This window comes from Dipodomys spectabilis, unplaced genomic scaffold (assembly GCF_019054845.1).
Source record: "Dipodomys spectabilis isolate Male_0828 unplaced genomic scaffold, ASM1905484v1 ptg000140l, whole genome shotgun sequence".
NCBI lineage: Eukaryota > Metazoa > Chordata > Mammalia > Rodentia > Heteromyidae > Dipodomys > Dipodomys spectabilis.
In genome coordinates, this window is record NW_024870817.1 from 9626285 (window position 1) to 9641916 (window position 15632).

Here is a 15632-nt window from a genome sequence, read left to right on the forward strand (position 1 = left end):
AATCAGTATTTTTTACTATACACATAAAAAGAAAGGCCAAAGGACCACAATTAGATTCAATTAAGCTATTTTTGTAATAATGATACATGGACTTGAACTCAGGGCCTGGGCACTGTTCTTTAGCTTTCTCTGCTCAAGGCTAGCACTCTACCATTTGAGCCATAGTTCTACTTCTGGGTTTTTGAAGGTTCTATTTGGAGGTAAGAGTCTTACAGAATATCCTGGCTGTCCTGGCTGGTTTCGAACAGGGATTCACTTAACCTTTATATCAATTAACCTTTATGCCAATTAACCTTTAATATTCTGCTTATGATATGAATTTGAGGAAATACCAGTATAATCTAATACTATATATTTAAATATTTTTAAACAAAGATCCTATATGTTTTCCCTTTGGGATGAATTTCCCAATTTGGAAAATAAGAGAATTTCTCAGCCTATTTGGTGTTGGCCTTGCCCTTTCCACACCTAACAATATTATGATGTCAAAACCAAAAATGGATAACGGGCCATGGACCAATTTTTTCACCTCACTTTCTCGGGGTTTGTCCATATTCAGGCAAATTTTGAGAGAACAGTGGTAAATGGCTGACTAAAAGGCCACAACTATAATTCCAACTACCTTTTCATAAAGTCTAGAAAAGGAAAAAGAATCTATTTTTGGTATGTGCACATAACTGCTTCTGAAATTAACTTGAAACCTAAAATTTTAGAATACAGAAACAAGAGCACAGGTGTAGGAAAAGACAGCTCTCGAGTATCAGTTTAACTGATTTCCACAATGATGGGAATTCAGGTTGCATTTGTATGTAAACAAAGGTAAGCAATAGAAACATGTTGCCCACTCTGCTAGGGTAACAAATATGCCTTTGGCAGAAAAATCAAATGACTGTGGCGAATCATTATTTCAAATCCGTTTGACATGCAGATAGCACAGAAACCTGTAGTTATCAAACTTTATCTTTATTAAGTTGTGCTTTAAACACATACAAACACTGTTCAACAGTGCATTGCCTCTATGACAAATAAGTTGTGTTTGTTTATTTGAAAGCTGTATGGAAACAGCGGATATAATGCAGACGATAATAGACTTTCTAAATTCCTAAAATAGCTTAGACGAGAACTTACCTTTCAATTAAATTTGAGTTCTTGGAGTAATGTAACAGGAGTGAAACTGTCATTATGCTCTCTAAAGAGAGAGCCAGCTATCCTTGCAGTATCCAATGTCTGTGTTAACTTGAAAATTAGAGGCTCTTCTGGGAGTTGATGGGTGGCTGGTGAATGAATTTAAAGTTGGTCATGGAAGATAACCATCCCTTTAATGGTTGATAGCTCTTTTAAAGGATACTATCTAAGTCCCAGATGTGAGAATACTTACGTAGATTAAAGGATCTTGTAGGCTTGTTTATTATGTGATAATTTCATTACTACTCACTAATTTTCCATTTTAGATCACACATACTATTTTTTGACATTTTTTGTGAATGAAAATTGAATAAAGAGTCTTATTTGTTGATAACAAAAACAAGACTGAAGGAAAGAGCCGTGTTCACTTCTGCAGTGTTGAAATAGAAGTGCTTTAACAGAGAACATTAGCTTTTTTTTTTTTTGTCAGTCATGGGGCTTGAACTCTGGGCCTGGCACTGTCCATCAGCTCTTCAGCTCCAGGTGAGCACTCTACCACTTGAGCCACAGCACCACTTGCCATTTTCTGGTAGTTAACAAGAGATAAGAGTCTCACAGAATTTCCTGCCTGGGCTGGCTTTGAACTGCGATCCTCAGCCTCCTGAGTAGCTAGGGTTACAGGCGTGAGTCACCTGTGCCTGGTGAAAACATTAACCTTTTTCATCTCACTTAAACTCATGCAGCCAAGCTTCTGCCCTCAGCAGTCATCAGAACTGCTCCCATCCTGTAACTGTGAAAACAAAGCCATTTAATCCAATGGCCAGTTTTCAAACCTTCATTTTACCCAATGCACAAGTAGAATTGGACTTGGTTGATAGCTTTCTTGCCTTGAATCATGATTTTTACTTGGTTTCCAGGATACCAAATCTCCTGGTTTTCTCTTACCTTATGAATGCTCCTTCTTTGATTCTTTTGAAGAGTATTTTCTCATTTTGGTCATATTGTAATTCTGGAGAGCCTCAGAGTGGATGCCTGAGGCTTAAGCTTATACAGCTTATGCTTACATATATACAGACATTTCTGTACCTGCTCCTGCGGTGACTCTATCTCTGTTATAGCTACCAATGTGCACATCCAGACCACTGTTCATCTCTTGACTCAATATTCAAGATCTGATTCCCAGTTAATGTCTAATAGATTTCTCCACTTTATCGCTGACCTTTATTAGGTTGTAGAACATTCCTTTCATACATAATTTGTTCACTTTTTTCATTATAATTATATCTAGGAGCTACTGCCATTTACACAAAGACTTTTGCTATAAATAACTATCTGCATCAATAATAATGATTTGCAACTTGTTACTGTTTTATAAATTAGCTCAGTATTAGAGAATAACAAGAATGATTGGCATTATATCAATTTTACCAATGCAAAGAATGAGGCCAAAGTTGGCTAAAAGTTTGTTTACCTATTACGCAACTAGAGTAACCTGAGACTCAAATTTTGATCCCCTGGTTCTAACATGTAACCTCAATTCGCCACCATTTTAGTATATTTTCTTAAATCTTTAAATATTCAGAAAAATACCAAATGGCAAATATGCTAATCTAGGTAATGTATACCACATTGCAAAGTTGAACAGCAAATATTCCCTGTTGCTGATCTACAAATTTCAAGTGAAGGTGAAATAATATTAATCTGCATGTAATTATTTAACTTTCTGATCACCTGCATTTGGCAGGCAAGACGAACTGCCATCTTTACGATAACCAGCTAATAAATCCTCATGATGGTTGCACTTTTATGCAGAGCAGTAATCTCAACAAATTGGCTGCTGACAGCTGAGGTAAATTGCCAAGAATGAGTGCTGTCAGAGAACAAGTTGTTTTCATAACTATACAGAATAAGTAAATTCTCTGTCATGCAATTATATTCAGTTGGAGTTACTTGCAATTTAATATAGCAAGATTTATAGTATTATTTATTAATGTGCAAAATGCTTGTTTATCTTTACAGTAGCATTGATTAAAGGTGCATATATTTTAAGTTGGTGGATTGCTAGTGACTATTTGTTGTGTTGTTATCAGAGCCTGGGCATTAGTGCTTCCCAGCACAAAAAAAGAAAGTACTACATTGATAAGAAATGTACTCCTTATCTTGCCCATGTAATTGTAACCCCTCTGTACAGTATTTTCACAATAAAAAAAGAAAGTACTACAAATGTACTTAAATGAAGAGTTTAATTTCCAATAAAATTATTATTAAGTGATGTATGATTAGAAAAAGTAACCCTAAGTTAGCAAGTACTGATTAAAGAGTAAATGCCTCCCAATTCTACCTACCCATAAAAATGAGTCTATGTGTGTAAAGAGAATGTGAAGGAGAATGTAAGATGTATAAGTATACACATTTATATGTATATAGATTTAGTGTTAGTACTGAAGACAAGTCTTTGGCTTTGAATATTTACCCAATAAATGTTTTTGAGATTAAAGTTGAATATAGTTGATCATTTGACACTCTGTGACACATTTCTTGTTTGTGAAACCAAAACTACAATGATTTTATTATTTTCCATGTAAATAAGAACAAGTGAAATCTGGATGCATTATTCATTTGAAAGCACCAAGGCAAGTAGTGAGAAAATCCCAAACTGAAGAGTATTTAGTGTATGAAATCATTATATTTACTATTTTTATTTCTAAGAATTAAGTGGAATATTTCATTAGGAAGATAGACAACCTTTAAAGAATAGTGTCATGGATTTTATCTTGGTTTTTCATAAACACATCATGAATCAAATTTATTTTCATCTCTTGTTGCATGAGTTACTGTTTTGTTCTGAAGATTTTCTCAGAAAATTTATGTTCATTGAAATATTTCTTAAATAACAGGAAAAGTTTCCAGGATAATGTTCATTTGCCGCTTTGTATAGATTTTATAGTGTAGCTTGAAGTCAATGAATCGGGAATATTACAAGCATACAGAAATATGTCCTAAAAAAGGAATCTCTCCAAAAGTAACAACTTTGGACACCAGGAAGGCAGTCACTGCTTTTATCACTGCTTTTTATGTAATGTCAGAGACATGGAAAACTTCTACATTATCATGAACTGAAGACACACAAGTTTTCAATTTCAGAAAATACGTGTTGAATTCCTTCAAATGCAAACATTCCAAAGAATTATGAGTTAAATTGATTTATAAGATTGCATATTAAACTGATTTATGTTATAAGATTGCATAGTGTGCTATTAGTTATATATTAGTTATATTAATGTGAAGTAGTTCTCATATATTAAGAAATTTCAAAAGGCTCCATAAAATTTGTTGTTAAATTTGGTTAAACATTATATAAAATGGTAGTTTTGAAAATCTTTTCCTCCCCAAAAGAAATCCATAGAGGCTTTTCTTTATGTTTTGCAGGTTTCAGTGTTAAAAATATCTTGCTAATCGTACTCAACATAGCTGTGCCTCCACTGGCTCATGCCTGTAAACCTAGCTAGTCAGTAGGTTGAAATCTTAGGATTGTGGTCCGAAGCCAGCCTGGGTAGGAAAGTCCATGAGACTATTATTTTTAATTAACCATCAAAAAGCCAGAAGTGGCTTTTTGTAGTAGAGCTCTAGCTTTGGGGAGGCTGGGCAGTGGGGGTAATTTGCGGGGACAGCACCCAGACCCTGAGTTCAAGCCCCAGGACCAGCACACATACTCACAAAAATCATTAGCTAATACTTTAAGGCATAAGATACATTTAAAACTTTTCTTTTTTAAAGAGAATAGGTATAAATTTCCACTGGCTATTGTTTTGGCTAAGTTCTTTATTTTATTTTATTTTATTTTATTTTTTTATTGTGAAAATACTGTACAGAGGGGTTACAATTACATGAGCAAGGTAATGAGTACATTTTTAATCCAGCATTGTTGCCTCCTCCTTTGTTTCCCCTTCCCATCCCTTCCCATCCTCTGTCCCCCCAACCCCCGCGCCAAAGTTGTAAAGTTCATTTTTCCACATAATGTCTTGTACATCTCCTTGTTGCAATGGGTCCACCTTTATCCCTATTTAAACAATTTGGTTTTTCCCTTCCCCTCCCCAAATTATACCAACATCAAATACAGTGAAAGCAGGGGTTATACCGTGGGGGAGGGACATACAAAGCAGCAAAGAAATCATCATATAAATATATTAGAAACAATAACAAGAAAGAAAAACCATTTGAGTCCTTATCTTGGGGTTCATTTCACCAAACATCAACTTATCTGACCGTTTCTGCTTGTCTCAGACATATACTAGTTATTGGAAATAAGGGAAACCATGGGATCTATGTTTCTTTGGGCCTGGCTTACTTCACTTGCTAGGTCTGATTATAACTCCAATGGTTTATAAATCATAATGTGGCTGACACAGATCTCAAGGAGAAGTGTCAGCTCTGCAGGTTCTCATTTATCCTTGCTGTTCACTTGTGAATGTTCAGTTTTTATTATCTTCAGTCCACAATTCTTTTGCTGGGATCTTTTAAAGTCAATTGTCCATTTTGTGAGGATTAGTTTAAGTTAAAACTAGATTCTAAATCCGCAAAGCTACTTAACAAGACATGTACAAACTGCAATTCAGTGAACACAAACATTCAGAAACTGGTATCACTATCAACCCCGCGGTGCTGGCAATTCCTGATCTTTTCTTGAGATGCTTGTAGGTCACATGTGACACATTCAGTATAGGGTTATCTGTATTAAAACATATGTTAACTATGAACAAAACAGAAGCTCTGTCTTTTAAATGAGAACTAATGCCAAATATTTCAAACACTTCTTATACCCCAGGGAATCACTCAGGTACACTCAGGTTGCTAATCATAAGGCTATTTTATGTGGGAAAAAAATGTTACCAGCTATTGGTTCAAGGATGACAGAGGAAGAGTAGAGAAAGAGAAAAGGTGACCAGAACTCAGAATCCTCTCCTTTAACTCTTAGGGGAAAATGCCACTTACTAGACATGAGTAATATTCAACTCATGTGGCTAACTAGGACAACTATATGTACATGTATTTAAGGCACAAAAAATTCCAGTCATGACCTCCAAGTCAGGAAGCATTGTTCAAGCCCTTGCCATCCCTTCATTTCTCTTCATCTTAATTTCCAAATGGATGGAAGAAGAATAAATAAATCTCCTTCAGTGTTGAGTCTGTTTTGATTATTGTATTGGTTAACGGACTAATTGATAAGTTGGGCTTTGGTATAGAGAGTTTAACTTTTATATCAAGCAGGCACTGGTGACTCCTGCCCATACTCTAAGACACTCAGGAGACTGATATCTGAGGATTGTGGTTCAAAACCAACCTGGGCAGGAAAGGCTGGCTATAAGACTCTTATCTCCAGTTAATCACCAGAAAATGGGAAGTGGTGCTGTGACTTAAAGTAAAAGAACATTAGCCTTGAGCAAAAGAGCTCAAGGATAGTGCCCAGGCCCAAAAATTAAAGTAAGTAAGTAAGTAATTAAATAAATAAATAAATAAATAAATGGGGTTGTATAACTAGATATTTCTTAGCAATTTCAATTTATCAAAGAACTTTTTATCTATTATTCCTATGATCTTACAACTCTGTAAAACAAGGAGCCATATTTGTTTGGGTTTGTTTTATTTGTTGTTTTGGTCAGTCTTGAGGCTTGAACTCTGGGTCTGTTTCTCAGATCTTTCACTAAAGATTAGCATTCTACCACTTTGAGCCACAGCACCACTCCAGTTTTCTGGTGGTTGACTAGAGATAGGAGTCTTGCAGACTTTTCTGCCTGGGCTGCCTTTGAATCACAATCCTCAGAGCTCAGCCTCCCAAGTAGTAGCTAGGATTACAGGAGTAAGCCACTGGCGCCTGTCCCAAACATTATTAACACTTTCATTTGGCAAGTGAAGAAAGCTGAAACACAAGGATTTTAAGTAATTTTTATAATATCACAATACAAGCAATTGAATCTCACTAAAATTTCAGTGTCCCAAAAGCTTGGCCATGTTCTCTGATGCCAAAAAATTGTATTCAAAGCAGCACAGTCTCTGGTGGTTCTAGAAAAGAGACCTGAAAAGCTAGAAGGTTTGGTGGATCCCAAAAACCTAAGCAGATCTGACAGATGAATACTGAATGAATTAATAGGTGAGTGACATGAGTGTTGAAAAGAAATCAGACCACTCTCTAGGGAGACAATATAGAAGGGACGGGATGGTCTCATTACACACTAGTCCTAGCTCTGCCATTGTCAGGTATTGACACCTTTATTAAACTTCAGATCTTTCCAAGCCTCCATATCTCCATAAGTACTTTAATACTTACAAAGTACGAACTATATTCTAGGTGCTGTGCTAGATGTCAAGAATATGATATTGTCCCTGACCTCAAGCATATCAGGATATTGAGAAAGATACTTGAAAGTTTTTAAATTAGAATTGGTAGAAGAAAAAAAATTAACCAAACAAAGATAGGAAGATTCATCATCTCAGGCAGAGGGGGTGTCTCATCCAAACATAAAAATAGGCAAACCCTTGTGTAGATAAAAATTATAAGTCATCTGAAATGACGAGTAATACAAATGTATCAGCAAATGATACACAAGCTGACGGTTGATTGTGGAGGGCACTGTTGATTTGCTGAAGATATTTCATAGTTGGCAGAAAGCCAAAGGACAGCCAGGGGCAACCTTGTCATCTCCATAACAGAGAATCAATTGTATCAAAAGGTTTTTACCTCAACTCAGTTTCTCTAGAAACAGATCTTGAGTCCACATTTAGGTACTGTTAAAATTCCAGGCAGCAGGATGAGAGATAAATGGCACTAGTGATTCAAGCTTGTAATTTTTGCTACTCAGGAGGTTGAAGCTTAGAAGATTGTGGTTTGAAGCAAGCCCAGGCAAAAAAAAGTCTATGATACTCCATCTCAGTTGGAGAGATAGAGCAAAAAAATGGACTGGCAGATTGTCTCATGTGGTAGAGCACTAGTTGAGAGCAAAAAAAAAAAAAGCCAAGAAAATGTGGTAGACCTTGAATTCAAGTCCCATTACCAACACCACACACACAGACACACAAGAACACCAAGTAAAGAACAGAAAGCAATAGAAGGTAATATGTTACTGTCATAGTAAAGTTCCTCTAAGTTTCAGAGACATAACTGGTTGCTTAGTGGACACACTCAGTAACAATACACAGTCAAGAACTATAGAACAATCTTTTGGACTATGGGAGGGAAGAAGGTGTCTATGGGAGCGAAGAAGGCTTAGGGAGGTTCTCTTCTCATCTCCTATCCCACTGACCTAAGTTGATCCCTGAAAAAGACAATGTCATTTTCTCATCTACTTTCCTTAATAAGTGATCTGAGAGCCAGATCCCCTTCCAAAGTGGGGCTTTGCATCCATATGCAGTAGTGACCTTGGAACTCAGAAAGTCCATTTATATGGCAGCCAAGAAGAAGACCCAACCCCTTTGGGCAAAAAAAGATTGGTCACCTGTCATAAAAGACCTGTGAGAACCCAAGCTCAGTCAATTGCTCTTGGTGTTGGAATAAAGAACAGCTCACTGTAGAGACCAAATGAACCAGGGACCAGGGCTTCAGCAGATCAGGTATCTAGGACAAGTTTTCAAACCATACCCTGTCATTAAAAAAATATAGGAAGAATTGGTTTTTTAAAAAAAAAAAAAAGAAAAGGAGCATCTTGTTCTTCTTACTGTGTTTATGTACTGTGCGATTTTTTTTTTGTTTCTTTTATATGTTCTTCCCCCATGGTACAACCCTTGTTGTTACTGTATTTGATTCTGGTGCCCTGCATCTTGTATATACATTTTTCTAATTTGGGGAGGGGAAGGGAAATAACAAAATGCTGAAATAAGGATACAGGTTGACCCATTGTAACAATGAGATGCTCAAGACACTATGTTGAAAACGAACTTTACAACTTTGTTGGGGCGAGTGAAGGAGGGAGGAGTTGGGAGGTGGGGAGGAAAGGGATGGTAGGGGAATTGTAAAGGAGGTGTAACAAGGCTTAATAGGAAATGGACTCATTACCTTGCCCATGTAACTGTAACCCCTCTGTACAATATCTTTACAATAAAAAATATATTTAAAAAAAGAAGAAAAAAAGGAGCATCTACATCCCCTTTTCATATTCCCTCTGTGCTGATGTTAGAGGCATACCCTAATGCTCCATGCAATGAAATTTCAAATTAGATCTTGTCTTAAACTGTCTTTGATATATTTTTCGTATTACCTCTGAGAAACAATCATTTTCTATAAGATAAACTTCTCTTAGTTTCCATGTTTGTGGAATTGCAAAGCAAGGAGGAAGTAGCAAGTACGTACATGGATACAGTTATAACAAATGATAGGATTTGGGAATTTTAAAAATTTCACATTCAAGTTCAATTAGCTCATGGTTGCAGATAAGGAAAATGAAATTCAAGAGAACATGTTGTTATGCAACTAATTACTGGAAAACCAGTGATGAGGACTGTGACTCTGGCTGGACTTATTTCTCTGTGAACATTTATGAATTTGTACCAGTGCTTTTTCAAATGTTTGTACTTTTCTTCTGACAACAATGTAAAGACACTAATAATATATTCCTGTATGTACTGCATCAAAATAACCTCTTGTTACTTCTGAATTGAAACAGTGGTGAATCCCTCCTTTGTATCGAGCACCACAGTACAGGTGAGCCAAATGCAGACAAGGCTGCTCCAATGCAGGGAGCACCATACTTGCACTACAATAGTCTACATGACAGAATTCTATCTTCATAGATATTTGTTCTAAACCAGCAAATTTTGTTTGTTTGTTTGTTTTGTTCTGGTCTTGGGTCTTGAACTCAGGGCCTAGGTACTGTCCCTGAGCTTCTTTAGCTCAAAGCCAGCACTCTACTATTTGAGTTACAACACCACTACCAGCTTTCTTGGTTTCACAGACTTTTCTACCCAGGCTGGCTCCAAACCATGATCCTTAGATCTCATCCTCCTGAGTAGCTAGGTTTACAGGTATGAGCCATCAGTGCCCAGCTGCAAGTGGTTTTTTTATTCATTCATTCTCAGCAATAATTTGATACCCACACAGGCTACAATGCAAGCTTTATCCTCAAATTCACGGGACAATTTTGCTTAATTGTAAGTGATACTACATTTAAAATGTCTTATTCCTAATCAGAATATTTAGATAAATAAGAGCCTAAATAACCCAGCTGGGACCTTGAATTCATTTAATACTCTTGTGCCCAACATGTTTATGTAAGTGATATTCTTTACAATAGAATCATTAAAGCCAAATTTCTGAAACACTAAGTATAGGATAAAACCTGAGATTAACAGTGCCTGAGTATACTCACTATTAAACTTTAGTTGGTGTAAAAAATATAATTTTCCTTATGAATGTATATTGTTCATTTAAATATTATTAGATTCATGCTCTAAAATTTTTAATTTGCAAAATTTTTCTTGTCTCAATAACATAACTTATAGCCCATTTCCCTAGTTTATAGGTATTTTAAAGAAACATTAATATGAATATAAAATGCAAACAAGGTAATTTTATTCTTGGAAATTGTGATACTTTTTCCTACTGGCAAAAAGGCTTGGTATCACCACCTAGAGAACCAGTGGATGCAGACAGCACACTTCCTCCATGGGCACTCCACCGCTGAGAGACAGGCTAGTCTAGTGGAAGGAAAGGCGCAGGATTTCAATTCCAGAATCCCAGGTTCAAATTCTGGTTTTGCTAATAATTACTTGTGTCCATTAAGTCATGTATTCTCTGTCCCTCCTGTTTTGTTTTATTTTATTTTCATTGACAAATTCAGGATGAAGGAATTCCAAATCCTTCTGCTTATTGGAACCAGGTAGAGAGTAATTAAACAAAATAAACCATCTGTAACTATTGGTGACAGAAACTAATTTAAAGAACATTTATCTAGTACCAAAAAAAAACCCACTGTGAAACTTTTATTTAGCACTATAGGCAAAAACAGCAGATCTGTGGATTCAATTCCATCTGGAAGTTGCCCATTTGTGGTTTCTAGAGCAAATAATCTTTGTTGCACCTTTCCTAAGTCTAATACATTACTTGTACTGACTCTTTTATAAATGAAGTATAAGCCGCAGCTATACACCAGTGCAAAGTGGCAGTAGAAACAGGAGGAAATCCTCCAGAAGGCTTCAGTATGTTTCAGTATTTTAAGACTGATGCAGTATCATATGCAAGAAAAAGGCAAAGAGGAGCCTGCGCAATGTATGAACTAAGTAAGTGAGGGTAAAACAAAGCAAGCTAGAGATTCCTCTTTGTCCCAACTGATGCAACCCAAGGTTCTGTCTAGCTTGAAATTCCTGTTTAATTCTCTAGCATTACATTTCTCATCCAAGCCAGAGATTCATTCACATCCAACAAAACCACCATGGGCTAGGCATTGTGCCCAGTACTGGAAAGAACTCTAAAACCATACTCATTTCTTTCCTTTTCAGTAGGGAATACTTTTGAATGCTTGTTTTTCATTGTTATATAGTTTTTGCCCTCAATTTGTTCCAGGTGTTATTGATAAGAAGTTAATTCCAATTACAAGTGGAATATTAGATAAGGTGTTTGTTTTCCCCCCCACCTCTGTTGAGCGTTTGACAAGAAAGCATGTAATGTTTTTGAAACAGATGCTGTCTTCACAGAAACGATGCAGTTTCTGATGTGTACTCTAACTTTAGGAGGGTGTGTTCTAGTCTGTTACAAATTAATTTCTGACTTTCTGAAGAATAGTTTGCATTTAGCACAGAGACTTTCTGCCACTGATCAGAGTATTGCTTTTTATGGTCATTCTTTGTTTCTACACTTGTGTGGTCTTGTTCATGATAGGCACAAATAAAAGTTAATTTCAGGGAATAAGCCACAGGGGGGAAAAAGAAAAATAAATAACTGCAAACAGTACACTAAAAAAAAGCTCTTGTTTCCATTTCTTAGAGTTCATCTCGATAAGCATCATTTTATATGTTCATATGCACATAGCTGTTGAGCTACTGTGATCCTCTGCTAAGAATATCCTAGACGTATTTTAGTTATTACAAATGAGGAAAAACATACAGTTACTGTTTTTGATTTCTGTGCCCTTTATCTTGCATATAAGTTTATCTGAGTTGGGGAAGGGAAGCAGAAGCAGACTCACAGAAATGGTGGGACAAAGGGTGAAGCCATGCAACACTGATACTAGACATTATGTTGGAAATGAACTCTACAGCTTGAGGGGGAAGGGAGCTGGGTGGCGAGAAAGTGAGAGAAATGAGGGAGGGTGTAACATTATTCAACAAGAAAAGTCCTCTCATTACTTATGTAATTGTAACCCCCCTTTACAATATTTTTTTTAAAATAACTGTCAGCCAGTCACTGGTGGCTCACGCCTATAATTCTAGCTATTCAGCAAGCTGAGAGCTGATGATCGCAGCATCTTGAAGCCAGGTGTATCTCAAGGAGTAGAATGCTAGCCTTGAGGAAACAAAAAAGGCTTATAAACAGTACCCAGGCCTTGAGTTCAAGCCTGAGTTACTTGAGTGCCCATGTGCTTGCATGCACACATACACACACAAAGTAAATGTCAAACTTTGGTTCCATTTCTAAACTCACTCACTATAGATGTTTGTATTAACCTACAAGCTTCGAGGTATTTAATTAATAGATACTTAATTTTATACATATTTTCAAACATAATTTGAAAATAACAAATGAGAAATAAAAAGGAAGAAGAAGTTAGGCTGTCCCTGATAGCTAGCTGGTCATCCCATTTATGGTATATTAATCACATTTTTTCTTGTAATTGGCTGCTTCCTATTTTAAATGTATTTTGTTCATGGCTGCCTCCTTTTTCTCAGCTTATTAGCCTTGTAGTCACCACATTCTCTGTGACTTCAAAATCAATTGTTATTTTTATCAAAAGAGTTTGTGAAGTGTTTAGTTGTGAGAGTGTCAAATAGAGTATGGACTGGCCATGCTATGAATCCATGTGGACAGAACACTTGGGTTATATGTTTTTGAGAGATTTATGTTTATAGAGATTTAAATTTATAGAGTGTACTCTGAATGGATTGGCATGATTTTTAAAGGTAAAACTTTGAACATCACCATAGCACTATATAATAACATTTGCTATTTAATAACATTTATGATTGAGGGAAAAGGCCCTTCATTTTAAAAGTGACACAAAAACTCATACACCTCCCATCAGTCTTTGTGTTGACAAAGCCCTGTTGACCTAATTCTGAGCCCATCAAGTCTTGGGAAACCCCACCAATTCATGAGTGCAGTGACAGTGGTTAATGCTGACTAACTTCAGCTAAGTATGAGACTTTTGTATCTTACAGGAAGTAAGCAATTGCTGACGTTTGTGAAGAAATTCTTCCAGTGGCCCAAATAGTATTTCTATTGATTTATTTTTCACCTAGCACTAAGCAGCCCTTACTCTGTTTGATGTGGCCAAAAAGAAAAAAAAAAGGAAGAAAGAAAGAAAAGCCACTTGCTGATTCAAAACATTTGTTTCTAGGTGCCAGGTCGACCTGTCATCCCTCAGTAGGGAACAGACGCACAAGCTGGAGCTGCAGCTGGAAGAGGGTGAGGGACACCTGGTGTTGCTCGTCACGCTGACAGCCTCTGCCACAGTCAGTATCTCTGACCTCTCGGTCAACTCTCTGGAGGACCAGAAAGAACGGGAGGAGATATTAAAGAGATATGTACGTATGTAATTCTCCTTCCGGAGTCCTGTGTGACTAGATGAGGTTGTACGCGTGTAACGAGAGTGAAAGATGTGCTTCTGAGGAGAGATCTGAGAGAGGGGCGCAGAAGCAAAGCCGCTGGGCACACGTTCTAACCTTTTCAGCAGTCCTGGCCTTATCACTGAAGTCTAGGCATTCTTTCTTCCCCATAATCCATTCCAGAGCAAGTTCTGGGTTCTGAAATCCTACTCACTGAGATTGTACTCAGTGGTGTTTTGTTTTGTTTTGTTTTTTAATCATGGGGTGAAACTGTTCCCTAAAGAAAAAAATCAAATTCACATACCACTTTAAAATTACCTTTATGACTTTATATACTTGCAATGAATGTTTCTTTGTCTTTCCCAATTTGAAATGGGGTTAATTTGATACTTGATAACTAAAGATTGTTCAGAAAAGTGATTTTTTTTGTTTCATTTGCCCAGGAAAGGCCTTCATTCCCTTAATTTTTAAAATTGAATGTGAAGGGCGACTAAAAGGAACATTCTTCCTTCTGATTAAATGTGGGGTGAGGGGGTACAGTGGGGATCCACTTAAATAACTACCCTTCTCTAATTTTACCAACTCCTTCTCCCTATTTCCCAGTGTCCTCCCAGGTTTCCATGTAGTTACCATGCAGTTTTCTTGAATCAACAGAGAGGGGAGCTCTTACTCCACCATTTTCTCTCTGTGGAGTCTTGGAAAAAGTAAATGCCTGGGTACCCATGAAGCTGAGGAAAAAAGCTTTTCCACTTAAAATTACAAAGCTTGTATTGTACAATGCTGCCAGGTGTTTAGAAGACTCCTCTAGACACTCAGCCATGAAACCAAGCTCTGACTAACAAAGAACGGCTTTAAAAAAATTCCTATTTGCTGACTGACATGCTTTCAATAACTGAATTTAATAAAGATGTACCTTATCAGGCTGTGCAGATAACATGAAGTGCTAGTACTAATGCTCTACAATATTCTTCAAACAGATTAGCAGGATGTGGGCTTCAGCAAATTTATTCTGGCTATCTCCACTGAATCAGCTGTCTGCTAATGCTTGTACAACTTATCCACCAAGAGTGTTATCATAAACAGTTTAATAGAGGTGACTTAGCAAGGCTAAATAGTATATATTTTTAAACCAGCTAAGAGCCGAAGGTATTGTATGACATCTTCTAATATATAATTGCGATTATGAAAATTATTTCACATATTGGTAACCCTACCAAAATGTATTCTCCAGGTACCAGAATTGAGCACCATGAATTAAAACTATTGTAAAGGAATTAATTGGTCTATTAACATAAAAATTAGTCTAGATACTATAATACTGTGGTTAATGGATTACTGTTTTGATATTATTCCACATGTGAAGATAATCCTGAAACCTAGGTAATTAGAAGTAATACATCCATTATTGAATTTTTTATTGCTAGATGGACTTTCCTGAATTGGCCATTTCTATTTAAAAGTTGAATGAATGTTTCTTACCTTTTTTTCAAATATTAGTTATTTCAATAAAAATGTAAGATATTATATAGATGTCCCAGTTACTTTTCAGATTCTGTTCTACTCATTATATTAAAAGGAAGCTTATTGTAATATGCACTGAATTTCAGACATAAGCTTGTACCTCCCTCTAGAGATGTACCAAGAAGTTACAATATGTAAAGTAGCATTGTGTTATAATACAAGAACAATCAGTAATAGTAATTCAAGGGCAAGAAGCTAGAGTTTAGGGCTTCAGTGTGTGTCTTTATTACAGGTAATGT

General features: G+C 36.4%; 1 protein-coding gene across 9 annotated transcripts in view; it reads left to right on the forward strand.

Annotated features, from left to right (window-relative positions):
* The window catches only part of Mctp1 (multiple C2 and transmembrane domain containing 1), a 415812-nt gene that overhangs the window by 217298 nt on the left and 182882 nt on the right, over positions 1-15632 (forward strand). For all 9 annotated transcript variants that reach the window (XM_042690819.1, XM_042690817.1, XM_042690815.1 and 6 more), the window contains one exon: positions 13665-13851. In XM_042690819.1, coding sequence (XP_042546753.1) covers positions 13665-13851 — 187 coding nt within the window. The remainder of the gene's footprint in view (positions 1-13664; positions 13852-15632) is intronic.